Source organism: Artemia sp. Qi Xiang Cuo, chromosome 3 (genome assembly GCF_049724085.1).
Source record: "Artemia sp. Qi Xiang Cuo chromosome 3, ASM4972408v1, whole genome shotgun sequence".
Lineage (NCBI taxonomy): Eukaryota > Metazoa > Arthropoda > Branchiopoda > Anostraca > Artemiidae > Artemia > Artemia sp. Qi Xiang Cuo.
The window spans coordinates 14,155,785-14,177,169 of NC_142796.1; the positions used below are offsets into that span (position 1 = coordinate 14,155,785).

The following is a 21,385-nucleotide window of genomic DNA, read 5'->3' on the forward strand; positions in this document are numbered from 1 at the left end:
CGCTTGTATCTCTCCATTTAGATTAAATTAAAAAAAAAACAAGTTTTTTTAACTGAAAGTAAGGAGCAACATTAAAACTTAAAACGAACAGAAATTATTCCGTATATGAAAGGGGCTGTCCCCTCCTCAACACCTCGCTCTTTACGCTAAAGTTTTTTATTGTTTAAAAAAATAGAGTTGTAAGAAAGAGTCTAACTTTAGCGTAAAGAGTGAGGTGTTTAGGAGGGAACAGCCCCTTTCATATACGGAATAATTTCTGTTCGTTTTAAGTTTTGATGTTGCTCCTTACTTTCAGTCGAAAAACTTGTTTATTTTTTTATTTAATTTCTGATCGTTTTTTTTTAAATAATGCTGGGAAATCCGGTGCCCCCTTCATAGCAATGTCCCTTCCCCCATGAAAACTTCCTCCATGGAAAGATCCTCCCACACCCCCCCCCCTACTACCAGAAAAAATCTCCTTTGGAAACATCTTTATACTTCCCAATAACCATTACTATATGTAAACATTGGGTAAAGTTCATAACTTTCAGCCCTCCCCCGGGGACTTTGGGGGATTAAGTCATACTAAAAGACATACTTATTATATTTTCTCATGCTGAACCAAATGGCTATCTCAAAATTTTGATCGGCTGACTTTGGGAAAAAAATGAGCATGGGAGGGGGCCTTGTTGCCCTCCATTTTTTTGGTCGCTTAAATACGACACTAGAACTTTTAATTCCCGTTCGAATGAGCTCTTCCACGATATTCTAGGACCACTGGGTCGATACGATCACCTCTGGGATAAAAAACAAATAAACACACATCTGCGATTTTTCTTCTGGCATAAAATAGCAAATTCCATATTTTCGCAGATAGGAGCTTAGAACCTCTAATGTAGAGTTTTCTGGTACTATGAATCTGATAGTGTAATTTTCTTTAAAGTTTTATAACTTTTAGGGGGTGTTTCCCCCTTTTTTCGAAAATCTGCCAAATTTTCTCAGGCGCTTGACTTTTGATGGGTAGGACTAAACTTGATGAAATTTATATATTTGAAATTAGTATTAAAATCTGATTGTTTTGATACATCTATTTGTATCAAAATCCCGTTTTTTAGAGTTTCGGTTACTATTGAGCCGGGTTGCTCCTTACTTATAGTTCGTTACCACGAACTGTTTGATAGAAGACCGTATAACCTTTATAGCGATTCAGTTGAAGTGTCGTGATTTTATGGATTTATTTATTGAACACAATATTTACAACATACATGAAAAACATAATACTCCTCTGGGTTGCCCAAGAAGCTGACAAAAGGCTGTCCAAAGGAGCAGTCCAGTAAGCATGGAAAAACAAAATAATCTTCATCCAAAAGTAATGTACTTGTTCCACAAATTGTTTGATTATAAGAATGTTTAAAGAATTTTAAAATTTAAATTAATGCCCGAAAATTTCAGTTATTGAGAACCTACTATTCTTATTATTATTTTGGGTAGACTCACAAAACTTAGTTTTGGCTCAGGCCACAAAGGTGCATTGCATCCACACCCCCTCCCAACAAAATCATATAGCCAATAGCCTCTGGGCTACTGATGCCCAATAGGGCTTTGTATTTTAAAATGGAGTTGCCTATCTCTTTCCCTTAGTACAACCATTTTCCTTGGTTGTGCAAAGATGTTCAAAGATGTTCCCCTTCTTGTAAACCCCACCAGCCAGCCTCAGAGCAATTTGGGCATGCAACACTTGCCCTTAAAAGTGAGGAGAGTCACCCACCATATGCCAGAAATTAGTGGTAAGAGGGACTTGATCAACTGGTACTAGTAAAAGAACTTCTTTCTCCGATTTCGGGTTTCTTATCAAGGCATTTTTCTTGCACCTCAGTCGGCGCTTTATCTCTCCAGATGGAACAACGCCTCGATTTTGGTGATCTTAATGGCTTCAGTCAGACATTGTTCAGCCAAAATACAGTGCTTTATGGTCAGACACTGGGCAGGACAGCCAGCCTATTGAATGAATCTTGTTATCAAATGTCTGATGTTAGCTAGGGGATAGCTAACTTAGACGGTTTTTATTTACAACTTTAGTGCTTGATTTTTCTTTAAACAAAAATTAATTACTTCTAACTTTTCTAATCTATCAGAACGTTGTTCAACCACAGATAAACTGTTCCCGAAGAAGAGTCTCATTACGATTTGACTGTGGCAACGGCTAAAGAGAGTCTCTTTGCCAAACGTAAATTCCGATTCAGCTATATATGTATTTTTTCTATATGAGCAAGGTGTAATTTTGATCAACTGTATTATGAGCAACTGTTCAAAGGGCGGTTTGACTGATTCCCTAACAATGACTATTGGGAAAGATGAAATACATTACATATTTGATGTATCAATCACAAGGCGAGGGGGAGGGATTTATCCAGAATAAGATCCAGTCGTCGATTTGAAAACTCAACTTTTTACAATAATTTTTCATATAAGTGTTCAGGTTTCCCCGTGGAACATTTCTCTTTGAATAATCAATAGCTATTAGATGTTCTTTATATTGAATAACTTTTTATATTGAATAAAAGATGTTCAATATTTTAATAATTATATCAGTATTTCTTCTGATGAGCCCTAATGAAAGGTTCTACTTGGAAATATTTCGCTAGATTTAAGGTGCTTTTGCTTGTAAATTTACAACGAATTACATTTATGGACTTTGCATGGATTTGGACATTTCGATTTGGTTGATGGTTTGGTTATACTGTTTTGTCCTAGGTAATTGGATAGATGAGAAAGGTTAAAACCTCGTTCAAGTGCACATTTATCTCGATTACTAGATTAGGATGACAGTCCTTTTCTTCTTCTTCTCTCTCTCTCTTTGTTTTTCTCTCTCGCCAAGTAATTACCTCTAAAACATTATATATATTTATATTTATAGATATATACATATATATATATATATATATATATATATATATATATATATATATATATATATATATATATATTTGTGTATATATTATCAATTTAGATACATTTTTTTGTATTTTGCCAATATTACTATTGTTTTAATATTTATTAGATGCCACTACAAAACCCCTATCTAGAGAAGATTATGAGGTGTGTGTGGCAACCTTAAAATCGTTAGCAGCAACGAAGGATGCTGATTGTGTGGCACTACGTGAAGAGATAACTGAAAAAGGTTGTAGTGGACATTTTCTGGTCAGATGTAAAGCAGAGGAACTAGACTTTGTGGAGATACGGTAAGTTGTATTCTCATGCCACAGCTAAGGTATATTATATATACTACAGTCATGCACATTTGTTTCAGAAATGTGGTACATCACACCGCCACAAACAGATGTTGTCAGTGGAGTAAACTATTGATTAATTTCCTAATAGCGTCACTCACTACTTGGCATTCAATAAGATAAGATCAAAATGAGTTTTTTTTTTTTTTTAAGAAAGTTATGTGATTGTGCTGTTGTGATTAGTGAATAATGGCAGCTGCAAAATGCATTAATGTAGCATAGGCAATGGTTCTTAGTTATTTTCTTCATTGAAAGGTTAGTTGTAAGTTTACTAATTGAATCATGTGTAGAAAACACCAAAAAAACAGGTCGTCTACATTCTCAACGCATGTATAAGATAAGATTTTATTCATTATCAATACACATACAATAATACACTATGCTAGTCCCCCCAAAAGCTCCTAGGCCTGTAATTAGGGGAGTCTTCTTAGGGGACTATCCATGACAGTTTATCCTTGACAGTTCACAATTTCTGCACAATTTTGTTCAAAACAGTTTCATACATCATCTCATTTAAGCAAGAGAGCAAATTACTTGAAAAATTCGTTTTGAACTTCCGTGCTTTGATTGTTAAATAGTTTGCTACACAATTTACCTACAAAAAAGTTGCTGCCACTGTTTGCTAAGGTTGACAGCTCGGCCTTCAAGTCTACCAAACGGACCAAATTTCACTCGGGTACCACATGGGCCTATGGTCCTCTCATGATGTTATTTGATGTATATTTCAGAATTTCTGTTTCTTATGGTTTTCAGGGGGTTCTATTATTTACAGTCGTACTGATAGTTGCAAGATGATTCTGCTGAAATTTCCTGTTTCTAGCCTGAATATTTTATTTAATACTAAGAGACCAAGAAAGTTACATCACGACACGTCGTGACTTGAGAGTGAATTCGTCCTATTTCTAAAGAAAACTAAATTTTGGTGGTCAGCCTAATTGCTTTTCCCGTTTTGAAGGGTTGGACTCTGTGTGAAGCTCTTTCCCTCAGCAACATAATATGCAGTTTTATCAGAATCAGCACGTCAGAATTTTTCCTGAGAATGAAATTATCCTTCGAGAAGTATTATTCTATTCTGCTTATTTATTTTCTTTGTTATTAACGGCCCTGGAAAATTGACGCTGATATAAGTTCATTTGCTGGACTATGGAGTGTTTAAAATATAAGGTGCAAAAACTTCAATCGTATTTTTCTCGGGATGAGCTTTGATCACATCCGCATTTATACTAAATCACTAACTACTAACGAAGCACAAATTCAAAACTACAAATTTGAGTAAAATGTCTATCCACACCTGTCAAAAAGTTCCCTTTACATATAATTCGTAAATACTTAAAGGCCTATCTTTCTATCTTTCTACCCCTCTCTCACGCCCACCATTCTCCCAAACACATGCAATCAAAATTTTCAGATAGCCATTTTGTTTAACGTAGTGGAAAGTTCTGGAAGTTAGGTCTTGTAGGATGACAACCCCCCCCCCCCCCCCGCTCTCAGGACAAAGGGCTGTAAGTTATGCCCTGGGGGCATATAAGGTTTTTATTGAAAGCTTTGTTGTAGAAACTTCAAAAGGGGCTCATTCGATTGGAAAGTAAGAGTTCTAGTGCCCTTTTTAATAGTCGAAAGTGATTGGAGGGCAACTAGCCCCCTCCTCCAGGCCCATCATTTCCAAAGACATATTCAATACAAATTGTGAAATAGCCATTTGTTCAGTGTAGTTGATTTCCAAACCTAAATTATGTTTTTGAGGAAGACAATTCTCCACAGCCCTCGGAGCAAGGGTTTTAATTTATGCCCTGGGTGCATATAAGGTTTTTTATAGAAGGTGGTGTCGTAGAAACTTCAAAACAGGCTCATTCGATTGGAAATTCGAAGGACTAGTACCCTTTTTAATAGTCAAAAGTGATTGCAGGGCAACTAGCCCCCCCCCCCCCCCACGCCCATCATTCCCCCAAAAACACATCCAATCAAAATTTTGAGATAGCCATTCCAGATAGAAAACATGCTTTTGAGGAGGACACTCCCCTACAACCCTCAGGGGAAGGGTTTTAAGTTATACTCTGGGGGCATATAAGATTTTTATAGACGGCGTTGTCGTAGAAACTTCAAGAAAGGCTCATTCAATTTGAAATTCAAAGGGCTAGTGCCCTTTTTAATAGTCGAAAGTGATTATAGGGCAACTAGCCCCCCCCACGCCCATCATTTCCTCAAACACATACAATCAAAATTTTGAGCATATAAGGCATATAAGAACGATGTTGGCACAATGTACTATTTATTATTTTTTTTTCCTTTAGAGCATGGCACTTCATATGGAAGGAACCGTCGTAGAAACTTCAAAAGGGGCTCATTCGATTGGAAATTGAGAGTTCTAGTGCCCTTTTGAATAGTCGAAAGTGATTGGACGGCAACTAGCCCCCCTTCACGCCCATCATTCCCCCACACACATCCCATCAAAATTTTGAGATAGCCATTCGGTTCAGCGTAGTTGATTTCCAGATAGAAAATATATTTTTGAGGAGGACACTCCTCCACAACCATCAGGGCAAGGGTTTTAAGTTACGCCCTTGGGGCATACAAGGTTTTTCTTGAAGGCGTTGTCGTAGAAACTTAAAAACAGGCTCATTCGATTGGAAATTCGAAGGGCTGGTACCCTTTTTAATAGTCGTAAGTGATTGGAGGGCAACTAGCCCCCCCCCACGCCCCAAACCGCAAGGGTTTTAAGTTATCCCCTCCTCAACGCCTCGCTCTTTACGCTAAATTTTGACTCTGTCTCACAACTTTGTTTTTTAAAACAATAAAAAACTTTAGCGTAAATAGCGAGGCGTTGAGGAAGGGACAGCCCCTTTCATATACAGAATACTTTCTGCTCGTTTTAAGTTTAGATGTCGCTACTTATTTTCAGTTAATAAAACTTTTTTTTTTTTTTAGCTTATATAGTAAAGATCGAAGTGGGTATAATGTATGGGAACTTCGAAAAGGGCTCATTCGATTGAAAATAGAAAGGGCTGATGCCCTTTTTAATAGTCGAAAGTGATTTGAGGGCAACTAATCCCCCTTCCACTCCCACTCTCCCACGCCAACCCTCCCATTTCTGCTCTTAAAATTTAACCCAATCAAAATAGAGTAAGTGTATCCAAGCTATCAAAGAAAGTAAACAGATTTTTTTGCGAATGGTATCAAGTTTCAAACAGTTCGTGGTAACGAACTGTAAGTAAGGAGCGACCCGGCTAAATTGTAACCGAAACTGTAGAAAACGGTTTTGATACCAATAGATACATCAAAAGAACCAGATTTTAATTTTAGCTTCAAACAAGTAAGTTGAATCAAGTTTAGTCCTATCTTTCAAAATTTACGCGCCAGAGAAAATTTGGCTGATTTTCGGAAAAAGGGTGAAAGAACCCTGTAAAGTTAATTAATCTTAATGAAAATAACAAGATCATATTCAGCGTATCAGAAAGCCCTACTGCGGAGGTTTCAATCTCCTATCTACAAAAATGTGGAATTTTGCATTTTTTTCATTAATAAATATCATGGTTGCGTTTTTTTTTTTTTTTTTTTTTTTTTTGTTTTTTTTTAAAGGGGTTTTAATATTTAACCAGTTGTCCAATAATATAGTGGGAGGGCTAAATCGAAAGGAAAATAAAATTTATAGTGCTCTTTTTAAGTGACCAAAAAATGGAGGGCAACTATGCCCCTTCTCACGCTCATTTTTTTCCCAAAGTCACCCGATCAAAATTTTGAGATAGTCATTTTCTTCAGCATAGTCGAAAATATAATAACTATATCTTTTAGGATGACTTAACCCCCCCAAGTCCCAGGGGGTAGGGCTGAAAGTTTTGAACTTTACCCAATGCTTACATACAGTATTGGTTATTGGGAAGTATAGAAACGTTTGCAGTGGGGATTCTTTCGGGTAGGGGGGGGAGTGGGTCGGGGGTTATGTGGGAGGATCTTACCATGAAGGAAGTTTTCATGGGAGAAGAGACATTGCTATGAAGGGGGCGCCGGATTTCCCAGCATTATTTAAATAAAGATCAGAAATTATATATAAAAAACAAGTTTTTTAACTGAAAGTAAGGAGCAACATCAAAACTTAAAACGACAGAAAACATTACGTATATGATTGGGTTCATTCCCTAGTCAATACCTCGCTCTTTAAGCCAAAGATTATTTAGTACTTTCATAAAAGCTATTTATTTTAATTAACGGCATTTGTGATTAAGGGGTCATTTTTAAAGAATTGGAACAAAATTCGAACTTTAGCTTAAAGAGCAAGGTATTGACTAGGGGCAAACCCTCTAATATACGTATTAAAAATATAAGAATATAGAGGTTCGTTACGTAAGTTAATTCGTAAGTTACGTATATTTATTAGTAATAAAAAGGTTCGTAAATAAAATTAAACAGGTTTCGAGAAACCCATTTAACCAAATAATAGTAAAATTAATATTCAAATTTGTTTTTAATTATTCATGTACGGTGAGCCAAAATCAAAACCTGCATTAATTCGAAAACGTTCAAAAATTAAATAAAAAAAACAAGTTTTTTTAACTGAAAGTAAGGAACGACGTTAACACTTCAAACTAACATAAATTATTCCGTATATGAAGGGGGATGTCCCCTCCTCAACGCCTCGCTATTTTCGCTAAAGTTTGACTTTCTCACAACTCTATTTTTTTTAAACAATGAAAAACTTTAGCGTAAAAAACGAGGCGTTGAGGAGGGGACAGCCCCTTACATATACGGAATAATTTCTGTTCTTTTTAAGTTTTAACGTCGTTCCTTACTTTCAGCTAAAAATACTTGTTTTTTTTTAGTTCCATTTCAGGTCAACTAGAAGAGGTATGAAACTAAATTAAACACTGCGATTTGTGTCCAGATTTTTAAAAGGGTATGTGTTGTTAAAAATTGCTGAAAATTTTTCTCCAGCATACAAATAGCAGGCCAAACTATAAAGTCTTAAAAAAACGAAAAGATTTAAAATGTTATTTGCTTTTCCCCTGAAAACACTATGTCAATATAAAACGAACAGAAATTAATTTAAAAACTTTTTCCACAAAATAAGTTTTTCAAAGAAAAGTAAAGAACTCCATTAAACAAAAAATGAGCAAAAATAAAATCCAGAACATAATTTGCACTTTACTGAAAAAAATATAAATGTTTTTACTTTTATAACTTTAATAAACCAAATAATATTAACATTTTGATTGCTAAATATCAGTATATATATATTAAACTGACAATGCACATTTGACAGTATTTGACTGCATTTTTTTAAGTAAAGTGCAAATTATGTTCTGGCCTTGGCAAGGCATAGGGGTTTTGCACCCAACTTATGTTAATTTCTGCTCGTTTTGAGTTTGACTCGGTTATCTATTGTATTTTCTGATCGTTTTGGTTTTCATTTATTTATTGATGCTGATTTGTGGTAGTTTCACGTTTGGTAGATTATTTGATTTTATTTTTGCTCTTTTTTTGTTTGGTGGAGTTCTTTACTTTTCTTTGAAAAACCTATTTTGTGGAAAAAGTTTTTGAAATTAATTTATAGCAAAGATCGATGTGGGTACAATGTATTATTTTTTTTTATTTTTTTTAGACCAGGGCACTTCGTATCGAAGGAGTTGTCGTAGGAACTTCGAAAAGGGCTCATTCTATTGAAAATAGAAAGGGCTGATGCCCGTTTAATAGTCGAAAGTGATTGGAGGGCAACCAATCCCCCTTCCACGCCCACCCTCCCATTTGTCCATTATGTTTGAAAACTAAATGTTGCCTTAAGATTAAATCAAAATGCACTGTGTTAATGCTAATTCCCAATAAGGCATCTCAGCAGTATCCCAAGAACGACTGAGGGTATTATGTTCAAACTTTCGGGGCTACTTCTGCTCTTAAAATTTAACCCAATAAAAATAGCGTAAGTGTATCCAAGCTATCAAAGAAAGTAAACAGATTTTTTTGCGAATGGTATCAAGTTTTCCATTTCAGGTCAACTAGAGGATGCATGAAACTAAATTAAGCACTACTATTTGTGTCCAGGTTTTAAAAAGGGTTTATGTTGTTAAAAATTGCGGAAAATTTTTCTCCAGCATACAAATAGCAAGCCAAACTATAAAGTCTATAAAAAAACGAAAAGATTTAAAGTATTATTTTCTTTTTCTCTGAAAAGTCTATGTCATTGTAAAACGAACAGAAATTCATTAAAAAACTTTTTCCACAAAATAAGTTTTTCAAAGAAAAGTACAGAACTCCATTAAACCAAAAATGAGCAAAAATAAAATCAAATAATCTACCAAGCGTGAAGCTACCACAAATCAGCATCGATAAAGCAATGAAACCCAAAACGAACAGAAATCACAATAAATAACTGAGTCAAACTCAAAACTAGCAGAAATTAACATAAGTTGGGCTCAAAACCCCAACCCCTATGCCTTCCCAAGGCCAGAAAATATTTTGCACTTTACTGAAAAAAAATACAAATGAATGTGCATTGTCAGTTTAATATACATATAGGCCTACTGATATTTAGTAATCAAAATGTTAATATTATTTGATTTATTAAAGTTATAAAAGTAAAAACATTTATATTTTCTTCAGTAAAGTGCAAATTATGTTCTGGCCTTGAAAAGGCATAGGAGTTTTGAGCCCGTTTTAGACAAAAATTTCTATGTATTTTTTTTTTAATACAAAGGAAAAGGTAATTTTCAAACCCTAGGCGTCAATTTTTACCATCCAATTGCCATCCCTAGTAAGTTTTAATTAATGTAAGGTTTTTACCACAATCCTGAAAAGAATCGTTCAGATTTTCTGGGCATTCTTAATCAAACAATGTTCAACGAATAAGTTATTATTTCACACATTTTTGTTCGAATACTTTAACTTAAAAGTACTGTCGCTATTTAAAATTTTGTAAGTAAAATTCCGAGGGGGATTATCCATAGAGCAGAATTTCTGCAGGGGTGGGGAGATCTTTATCCGCTGAGTTTTTTTGTTGGACAACGCTTTTTTTGTTATTTTTTATTTTAAAAAAGAAAAAAAAACAACCCAAAGCACTCTTTGGGTGTCATATGTCGCTTTGCGATTGCCTTATAAAGTCAAATTTATAAAGAGCAATTAAATATAAAAATTACTTTATAAATGAGCCCATAATTAGCTCTTTATGATGTCCATGTGTCCGGCCCAGCCTTTTCATTCCAAAGATGTTACCCAAATTGCGCTTTTAGTGCACCATGTGCCACTTTTATGATGGCTTTGTCGAGTCTAGGCATATAAAAAATATAAGATTTCTCTTTTAAGAGTCCTTAAACACCAATCTATTATGTACCAGTGCCTCAATAGCGGCGAAGAAAAATAAGAGGACGAATCACTGCTGCCCAGGTAACAAAAAGTGACGTTTTATTGTTGTTCAATGAGTATCATGTATCGTGCAAGTTTCCTATATAAGGTTTCAACAGTGGTAATTTAAAGCATGTACTCTCTGATGTGCATGATGTCATTTTCATTCTAAGACGTCATTTTCAAATCACATGCAAATGAATGATGCGGTGCACGGGGCTGCTGGAATAGTGCGTAGTTCAACTGCCAGATTTTTTCTCCTATGAAAGGCGCTAAGGGAGTTAAAGGAAGTGCAAGGGGGGTATGTGCCTTAATATTAAGGGTAAAGCGGGTAAGGAATCCGTGCTTGTTAAACTCATCACTACCCACACGAAGTGTTTGCAGTACACTACTGTCGTCTGCACCAACTCATTGTTGACAGCCTTAGTAAAAGCTGAGTCCACTACTTAATTTATGTTTGTTTGATGCGTGTGTATTGTTTACTTATGTGTCCTGTAATATTTTTGAATTTAACCAAGTATTGTCTTTGCTAAATAGTAACTTTTCTTCGTTATTGCTTGAAGAAAAATGTCCTATTGAAGACTTAGGGAAAGAACGGGTTATGTTAACTTTTTAACCGTTTGGTGCCCCCCCCATTAGGTAGAAGAGTTCTCATGTGGTTCCAGGATAGGGACAGCTGGGCTGCTACGTACTCTGTAAATTATTAATTCAGAATAAGCGCGTCCTTAGCTTCAGCGATGTAAGATGGCCAAACTTAGGGTTCCTTATCCAGTTCCGTAAAAATTAGCTTTGTCCAGCTCTCAACTTTGATGTGTTTTATAACGTTATTAAAAATATAATTTGTGTCAATTTTAATTGGTTGTAACAGGCTAATGAAATCAGTAAAAGGTAGAGCTCTTTTCTTCTTTGGCTCAGAACTAACTTTATAAAGCAACGGAAAGTAAAACAAGAAGGAAAAGATATTGAAAAGGGGTTTGATTCCCATCTACGTCTTCTTATAGTAACACAAGAACAGAAAGTGAAGACAATCTTAAGGGTGAAAACAGCTCAACTTTGACCCAGTTAATTAAGAATATTATCCAATTAATGGTCCAACCTCAACTTTAGCTCATATTTATGATGGCCCCTTTCAACAAGATACTTGATTTTCCCTTTGACTGACGGGAGAAAATTCAGGGAATAATCAGAATTTTCAGACGTCTTTAGAATACATTTAGGCTCGTGTTTTTCAATAGTTTTCTAAAACCCCCCTCTCCCCACAAATGGTTTTAGATGGAAGGGGCTGGGCGGGGGGGGGGGGGGTAACTCGTCTCGGGTGCAGAAATTTTAAGGGCGCAAATTTGAAATAAATAATCTAACATTTATAATCACTTTGTAGTTTTTTGAATTTTATCTTTATTAAAATAAAGTAGAGGTCGTGGTTGGCTGAGTTACTTACTTACTGTAATATTTATATGGTAATACTTAATACTTACTGTAAGTATAAGCAAATTGAAGAGGCCAGAACCGCCATTGATTTCCCCTGAAGGATAACCCATGCTCATTGACCCGAAAGTGGACCCCCTCCCCCCCAATAAAAATGCTGATGCTACGCCCCTGAGCATATGTATATTATGAATTTGTATTTATTTAATTTTATATACAATAAATGTATATATTATTATTTAGTTTGTGTTTATTTTTTTAATTCTATTTTACAAAATACGAAAATATTCGCTGTTGCTCAGGGATCTCTATAATAATTTAGTGTGTACTTTTGGTATCACTCCTCTAAAATCATAGTATTTCGTGTTATCATTCTGCCATCAACTATCCCCGTTCCGCTAAGAAAACTTCTTCCTCAAGGAAGAGGTTATCTCTTCCTCAAGGAAGAGGTTACCTCTTCCTCAAGGAAGTGGCTGAAGAAGGGATGCTTCAGCCACTTCTTATCCTTTGTTGCAGTTTCCTGCCGTAAATTGTCAACAAAGTCGAATCAAAATCGAACCAGAGTGGTGCTACACGCAAAGCACACCTGATAACCACTGCGCAATCGAACCATATAATACTTCATTTTGTACTTCAGATTAGAATTATGTCATTATAAATCATAATGTGAGAGCATGAGAACGGTTAGATATCAAATAGCTCGGATTTTAAATCGGATATGAATTAATGTTAGGTAAAGTTTTGGTAAAAGCTGTGTAAAAAGAACGTTTAATATTTGAGCATATAACTCTTAATCATACTTTTACATTAGAAGAGGCAAGTATTGCAACCCCTTGTCATTGCTGTTGCCTTTGCCTGTACCCTAAATTATGTAAAACGGTGATGTAGATCCTCAGAAACACCGTTTTTCACAACAAAGTAACTTGTTTATCTGAATCTAGTCAAGTAGCTTCTATTTCTTTGTGTATAAATCCTTTAAATACCCTCTATCCCAATTTCTCTCCGATTTAATCCGCTTAAAAGAAATGGCAAGGATCAATGTTTGATGTGGAAATCCGTACCGTTCAAATCTTATAAAATTCCGTTTTGTTCAGCGTGGCTGTCGTTGGCAATGTCGATGCTGGCAAATCAACTTTACTGGGTGTCTTGACGCATGGAGAACTGGATAATGGGCGTGGCACAGCACGATTGAAGCTGTTTCGGCACAAGCATGAGATCGAAACAGGGAGGACGTCCTCAGTTGGGAACGACATCCTAGGGTTTGACAGTAAAGGTAAGGATTACCTCCTTTTTGGGGAATAACTTTCGTAAGGGTTCTTCATTTTTGGTTAATTAATTAAAAAAAAAACTTTTTCCACAAAATAAGTCTTTCAAAACAAAAAGGAAAGAACGCCATTAAATAAAAAATGTACAAAAATAGAATTAAATTATCTACCAAGCATATAACTACTACAAATCAATATCAATAAATAAATGAAACCCAAAACAAACAGAAATTAAAATAAATAACAGAGTCAAACTCAAAACAATCAGAAAATAATATGAGTAGGGTTGTAAACCCCATGCTTTCTAAAAGCCAGACTATAATTTTTACTTTACTGGAAATAATTCAAATGAATTTACTGGAAAAAAAATATGTATTGTTTGTTTAATATACATATACTTATATTTATCTCTTAAAATATTAATTAATTTTGTTATCTTGAAGTTATAAAAATGAATATCTTTAAAAGAATTGTTTTCAGTAAAGTACAAATTATATTCTGATATAGGCTCCATATGCATCATCAAAGGATGGAAGCGGGGAAGAGAAGAGGTAAATTTGAATTTGTCTTGTTGTTATTTTTTTGGGGAATTTAACTACTGCCTATTTTTGATGCTTCAGAATCATATGCATATGTATCACCAAAGGGCGGAAGAGGAGGACAGAGGTAAATTTGAATTTGTCACCTTGCTTTCTTCATATACATAACCAAAGGGTGTCATCCTTATAGACCTAATTTCCAAAACGTTCAACTACGTTGAATAAAATGGATATCTAAAAATTTTGATTGGATATGTTTGGGGAAAAGGAGGGCGTGAGAGGGGGGGGGGGGGATAGTTGCCGTCAAATCACTTTCGACTATTAAAAAGGGCACCAGCCCTTTGAATTTTCAATCGAATGAGCCCTTTTTCAAGTTTCTACGACAAAGATTTCAATAAAAACCTTATAAGCCCCCAGGGCATAATTTATAACCCTTGCTCTGAACACTGTGGGGGGAGTGTCCTGCTCAAACATTTCCTGAACTTTAAACTGCGTAAAACAAAATGGCTATCTCAAAATTTTGATTGGATGTGTCTGGGGAAATGGTAGGCGTTGAAGGGGTGTTAGTAGCCTTCCAATCACTTTCGACTATTAAAAAGGGCACTAGAACTCTCAATTTCTGAGAGAAATTGAGACTCTCAACTCTCAAACTCTCAATTAGACAACGCGTTCTATAAAAAACCTTATATGCCCCGAGGGTATAACTTACAACCCTTGCCCTGAGGGCTGTGGGGGGTTGCATCCTGAAAGACCTCATTTCCAGAATTTAAAACTACGTTGAATAAAATGTTCATCTCGAAATTTTGATTGGATGTGTTTGGGGAAAAGGTGGGCGTGAGAGGAGGAAGTTTATACGACAACGCCTTCTATAAAAACCTTATATGCCCCCAGGGCATAACTTAAAACCCTTGCCCTGAGGGTTGTGGGGGAGTGACCTCCTCAAAAACATATTTTCTATGTGGAAATCAACTAATCTGAACAAAATGGCTATATCAAAATTTTGATTGGATGTGTTTCGGTAAATGGTGGGCGTTGAAGGGGTGTTAGTTGCCTTCCAATCACTTTCGACTATTAAAAATGGCACAAGCCACTCCAATTTCCAATTGAATGGGCCCTTTTCGAAGTTTCTACGACAACTTCTTCGATACGAAGTGCCCTGGACTAAAGAAAAAAAAAATACATTGTGCAGATAGCGCTCGTATATGCCCCCAGGCAACCACTGAAAATCCTTGCCCTGGGGATTGTGGGGGAGTGACCTCCTCAAAAACATATTTCTTATCAAGAAATCAACTGTACTTAACGAATTAGCTGTTTAAAAATTTTAATTGGATGTGTTTGGAAAAATGATGGGCTCGGGGGGGGGGCTAGTTGCCCTCCAATCACTTTTGACTATTAAAAATGGTACTAGCCACTCCAATTTCCAATCGAATGAGTCCTTTTCGAAGGTTTTATGACAACTTCTTCGATACGAAGTGCCCTGGCATGGAAAAAGAAAAAGCAAAAAACAAAAAATAGAAATATATTTTGCCAACATCGTTCTTCACTTAGGCAGTGCTATTGCACTGCCTATGATAAGAAACTCTGTATGCAAACAATCGGCAACTTGCATTACTTTCATCTCAAAATTTCTATCGGGTATTTTTTTGGGGGAGGGCAGCTAAACGGTGTGAGAAGGGGCCAGTTGCCCTCCGATCACGTTTGACTCTGGAAATGGGCACCAGAACTTTCAATTTCCAATCGAATAAATCCCTTCTGAAGCTTCTACTGCCACCCCTTCCATGTGAAGTGGGAAAAAAAGTTCACACATTGAATCCTTTTGGCTGTATTTTATAGGCAACGATAGATCATTGTATTTGACACTATAACAGTATTAAATTTAAAACTTATGTCTGAAACATGATTAAAAGGAAATGAAAATATTTAAACGAAACCATAAATAATGCAAAAAAGAATGCAAGAGTATTTTGGCTTCTCATCTGAAATTTTTTTTTTTTTTTTGCTTCGGATCTATGAAAGAAAAAAAAAATTAGACTATACAGCTGAAACAATCAAGAAAATAGTGTAAAGAAAAGGATAACTGATCAATAGGAAGAAAGTAAAAGTTGTAAACAACTCCTTACCGTTTTCCATCTCTTTACGTCATTGTATGTCTTAGCTTTTTTATTCTAGTTTGCTCTTTTTCTCTATTCGTTGATAAAGGCTTCCAGGGAAGCCGTAATCTTCAAAAATGTTTCGTATGCTCTTATATATTTTCTCACTCTCTTAATTAGAAGTTATAGCCTTTTTTTATTTCGGTTTATAAGTGTGGTCAAAGAAAATATTTAAGCAATTAGTATTAGCTCTTTGTATAGTCTCGAGGCCAGCTTCTCGGAAGATACGAAATTATTTTATCTCTGAAAAAGGTAATGTTGTCAACAAACCGGTTCAAGGCTCCTTAGATTCGACAAAGATCTGTGAAAATGCTACCAAAGTCGTCACATTCATTGATTTGGCTGGACATGAGAAGTACCTAAAAACCACGGTCTTTGGCATGACGGGTCATGCCCCAGATTTCACCATGCTGATCGTAAGTTCCTTAGACGATTTCTTTGGTCGATTTTGTAGGTTATTGTGTAGTACAAAGAGCCTGGATAACTTGTAAGAGTGGGAACTGGCGCTGCTGTCGACAAAAAAAACTATTAGCACCATCTAGTTTTGGCGACGCGGCATTTTTTGTGTTATAAATAGAATAATTTAATTAATTAGTGTATTAGTGTAGTCTATTTAATTAGTGTAGTTGGTAAGATTAGGCTAGTTATTAGAGTCTGATCTCAGTTCCTTAAAGAAAAACGATTGCAAAGCTTGAAAAAAATGCCAAGTGTAACCAAACTCTAGATGGCATTGATAGTTTATTGTTTTTTTTATCGCCGACTATACTGCAAGTATAACACTACTGTTTGCCGACACTACTCTTTGGTTTAAAAATAATGATAAGTTTATTATAAGCTAAACAAGGCTATATAGCACAGAATTGCATAGTACACATTACAAGATGAATAATATTAATTTCAACTAAATAAATAAAATTTCATGAAGCGGTATCAAATTTAATATATATTATATTCTCTACTCCACACATTTCAAAGCAGGTTAATAACTAGCCAACAATAATTCATTTTTTGCCCTGCACATTTTGCACTTAGGTTGAATTATCCGTGTTTGAGCAAAGTCTGCCTGAGACTTTAAGCAGGGGAGCCTATTAGGTTTAGGTCACTTGTTCGCCTGTGAGTTCAAGCAAATTCAGTCCCCCCTTTTGCATACAAGTCCAATGAACATTATCCGTCCTGAGTCAACCCAGAAATGTCGACCATCCCCAAAGTCCTATGACTCTACCTTAGTTCTGTCCCAAGATTGATGGATGGATGATAAACTATCTATCAACAAGAGAAAATGACATCATTTTTATACATTCCTGAAAAAGGCTTATGCCAGCTGTGCCTCTCACTCAGACTATCAACTGTCTTGGCTTTTCTCCAATTAGCCATGGATTGATGGCAACTTGATTATAATTCAAGGCCAAATGCATTTTCTTTTTAAACATTCCTCTTTTACAAATGGGCAATGTTTGCACTAGTCATCGCAAAGTCCTATGGTACGCAAATCCAAAGTCATATTTTTCTTCTTGGGGTAAAAACAAATGGATACGTAAAACAAGCTATCAAAATTGAGCAAGCTAAGAAAAACCGAAAATAAATAACATAACCAGCCTTAAATAAAGACTATATAAGAGAGGAGAGCATAATTCGAGAAAGGCGAATGTTAAAACAGTTAAACAAATTGGTAAGTAATTTTAACGAGTTCCTGAAGAGGTAGTGACAAGCATGACATTCCGGTAAGCCCTCTCCATTTTACTTACTTAAATGCCTATTTGGTGTGTATTTGCTCGTATGCAAAGACATTTATCATGGCGAGGAGTCAATATATATTGTTTGCATCCATACGCTCTTAGAACGCCAAAAAAGCCTTTTCACCCCTTAATTTTTTAAATATCTCTTGGTTTAATTAACTTATATGAAGCGAAACCTGTGTTGCTTAAAAAAAAGTTCACTAATGAATATAGCACCAGAGCCCCGCAAATTCGTCAGATATTTTAGTGCATATGCTGCTATAACTATTTGTAGTACCAAAAATAAATATTTGTAACTGAATTTCGTAATCCAATTATGTGGTTGATGTCACTTTTATACGGGATCGCTTATATATATATATATATATATATATATATATATATATATATATATATATATATATATATATATATATATATATATATATATATATATATATATATATATATATATATATATATATATATATATATATATATATATATATATATATATATATATATATATATATATATATATATATATATATATATATATATATATATATATATATATATATATATATATATATATATTATGTTTAAGAGGTAATTACTTGGCAAAAAAAAACAAAAAAAAAAAAACAAAAAAAAAAACAAAAAAAACTGTCGTCCCAATCCAGCAATTGAGACAAATGTGCACTTGAACGAGGCTTTTACCTTACCCATCTATCCAACTACCTAGGACCAAATAGTATACCCGAACCGTCAACCAAATAGAAATGTCCAAATCCATGCAAAGTCGTCATCAATAAATGTAAGTCGTTGTAAATTTACCAGCAAAAGCACCTTAAATCTAGCAAAATATTTCCAAGTAGAACCTTCCATTTAGGGCTCATAAGAAGAAATACCACCTGCCTTAACGGGTTTCGAGGCTTTACATTCTTTACCCGGCACGGTGGAGCCTCTACCATAAGATCTATATGGTAACCCTATGTCAGGTAAAACTTGTGAAATACATGCATACTAGTCAAGCTATTAAAAATTACATACAAAATGTGTTTCACTGTTTCCATAATAAAATCCCAGAGGTCACTGAAAGAGACCATTCTGGAACAAATGAAGACATGTCCAGATGTATCTTTTATTGGTATCTGGAACCAATTACCAATTTAAAGATCCTCAAGCTTGTTTGAAAACCCCTACAAACTCAAACTTCCAAAAAAGAAAAGCGCAAGAGAAATTATATTAAAATATCATTCAGTATTTCTTTATAATTTTTTGTATATTTACTTAAAAGTTCATGATGCATGAAACTAAATTTTTTGAATTGCCAACTAATTTTTTTGGCAGAAAAACCTCTTAAGATCAATTTTTCACTCAGCTTTTTACATCTATTTTTAAAATCTGTGTAATTACTGCATATTTTTGCATACCTAAATAATTGGGAATAATAAGCGAATAAGTTATATTTGAATGTATATTACTTTCAAGAAATGGAAAATTAATTACTTCAAGATTAAAATCATCCGTTTTATTATATAATTTAAAAACTAATTTATAATTATTTGAAATATTAATATTTAAATCTAAGAAATGGTCGGAGTGTCCCATCCCATAGCTAGGCTCAAGAATTAACTCTTGTGGATAAATATTTTTTGAAATCTCAATAAACTCTGCACAATTTATTACTAAAAGGTCGTCCAGATATCTTTTATTATTTGAAAGGTTATATTTTACATTGCTTGGGCTATTTTTATTTATCATATATTCATATTCTAATTGACTTAAAAACAGGTCTGCTATAAATTGACTCGCATTCCCACCCATAGGAATACCTACAGTTTGTTTATATAAATTCCCATTGAATCTTATAAATGTATTAAATAGAACAAATTCCAATAAATCGCATACCATATCCAAGCTATAACATCTTGAATTAATAATACTTCTAAAGAAATTCGTCTATCGGGCTTTTTTATTAAAAGTATCAATTTTCAAAAATCTGATATTAGACAAAAGAAAAGATTTCTTTATCACCATTTTCAATTTTCCGAATACTAAATTTAGTGACAAATTTGTATACAAAGTAGTAAAATCAAATGACTCGACTCTTTTAGCTGAAACATTCGCCAAAGAATCTATCACTTGTAACGAGTTATTAACACTCCAATATGGGTTAAAGTTAGAAAATTTTTTAATTCCGGAGCAATATGCTTTAAATTTATTTCTAATTTCTCCTAAAATTAAAGATAGATCAGTAGCCGCAATTCTGGTTGGACACCTTGCTGCCCCAGCAATAAAACGTGGTTTTGGTGGATTTTATGAAATTTTATCGTCCAATATAAGAAAGAAAACTGTTTATCATTTTCATTTATTTTAATATTGAATTTTTTCAAAATTCTTTCTTCTATATTTTCAATTAAACTATTCTCCTCCATATGAGCCTTTTCGTATGTATTTGTTGTTTGTAACTCTTTTGATAAAATATCACAATAGAGTTTCTGACAAATTATGGCAAAATTATTGCTAGCTTTATCAACTGGTACAATTATAAATTCATTCTGTATATTAGCAATTGCTTGTTTTTAACTTGCATTATAAAATAACGATCTTGCTTAATAAATTTTATATTTAGATCTGTGCATGCTATTTCGTACACTATCTAAAATCAAATATATCAGGGACTGAAATCCGTCTCCAGCTATTTTCTCCTTCTTGCAACGTTTATAATTAAATAAATTTAAATCATTCTTTAATCTCCTAAGAATATCTGCTGGCCTTATGCGGTAAAAAAGACGGAACTTAGCATCCATTTTCATTATATTTTGAAGATCACGATGCTTTATAATGGACAAATCCCCCGTTACAATATGCTCATAAGTTTGATCCACATACAATAAAAAGTGCTCACAATTACAAACCGGTTTCCAATTACTCCCCCTTTCCAGTTCTTTAATTATTGAATTATAGTTAAAAATCATTTGACCAATTGTTTTTGAAAATTTATATGTTAAAATTGGACTACCATTATACACCAAATTACATGGAAGGGCATTCTTTACTCTCCGCTGGTTTAAGATTCTATGCAAATTAATATCTTCTATTTGTTTAGAACAAAAATTAATAGACAAATATAATCTATTATCCTTATTTACAATTTTATCAGATTTATTATATTTTGAAATAAATTTTGATTTAGCTAAAATACAAACTGCATCATAAATTAATTTATTTTTTGAGTTACATGTTGTACTTTTTTTTGCAATCCAGAATACTTTTATTGAATTATTCCTTGATAACTTATTTGAATATTTTATTAAACAAGTCATTCCATTAGTCTCAAATATGTGACCTAAATCGATTAAACTGCATTTAAATCTAAATAATTCTTTTTCCTATGTCCTCTTGATCGGTTTTTACGTTTAGTGGGGCAATTAAAAGAAGGGTGCTCAGTTAACCCATTGATACAATTAGCAACTACATTCGACATGTCTCCGTATTTCGCAACTCGATCATTTAGCCCAAAAGGATACACGGTACCCAGGGCTTGGATCCAATACTCTTCTTGTCTGCGTAATTTATTTTTTTTTTCCTCTTTAGTAAAGTTTTCTAGGTCCAGATTCTCTAAAATTGTAATAGTTAGATTAAATACTGAGCAAGTACCATTATTACAATGTTGAACTAGATAATTAT

At 34.2% G+C, this 21,385-nt stretch overlaps 1 protein-coding gene across 3 annotated transcripts in view; it reads left to right on the plus strand.

Moving 5' to 3' along the window:
* Positions 1-21,385, plus strand: part of LOC148953791 (GTP-binding protein 1-like) — an 85,069-nt gene that overhangs the window by 18,923 nt on the left and 44,761 nt on the right. For all 3 annotated transcript variants that reach the window (XM_089086815.1, XM_089086817.1, XM_089086816.1), the window contains exons 4-6: positions 3,041-3,221; positions 13,115-13,293; positions 16,227-16,390. In XM_089086815.1, the coding sequence (XP_088942941.1) occupies positions 3,041-3,221; positions 13,115-13,293; positions 16,227-16,390 (524 nt within the window). The remainder of the gene's footprint in view (positions 1-3,040; positions 3,222-13,114; positions 13,294-16,226; positions 16,391-21,385) is intronic.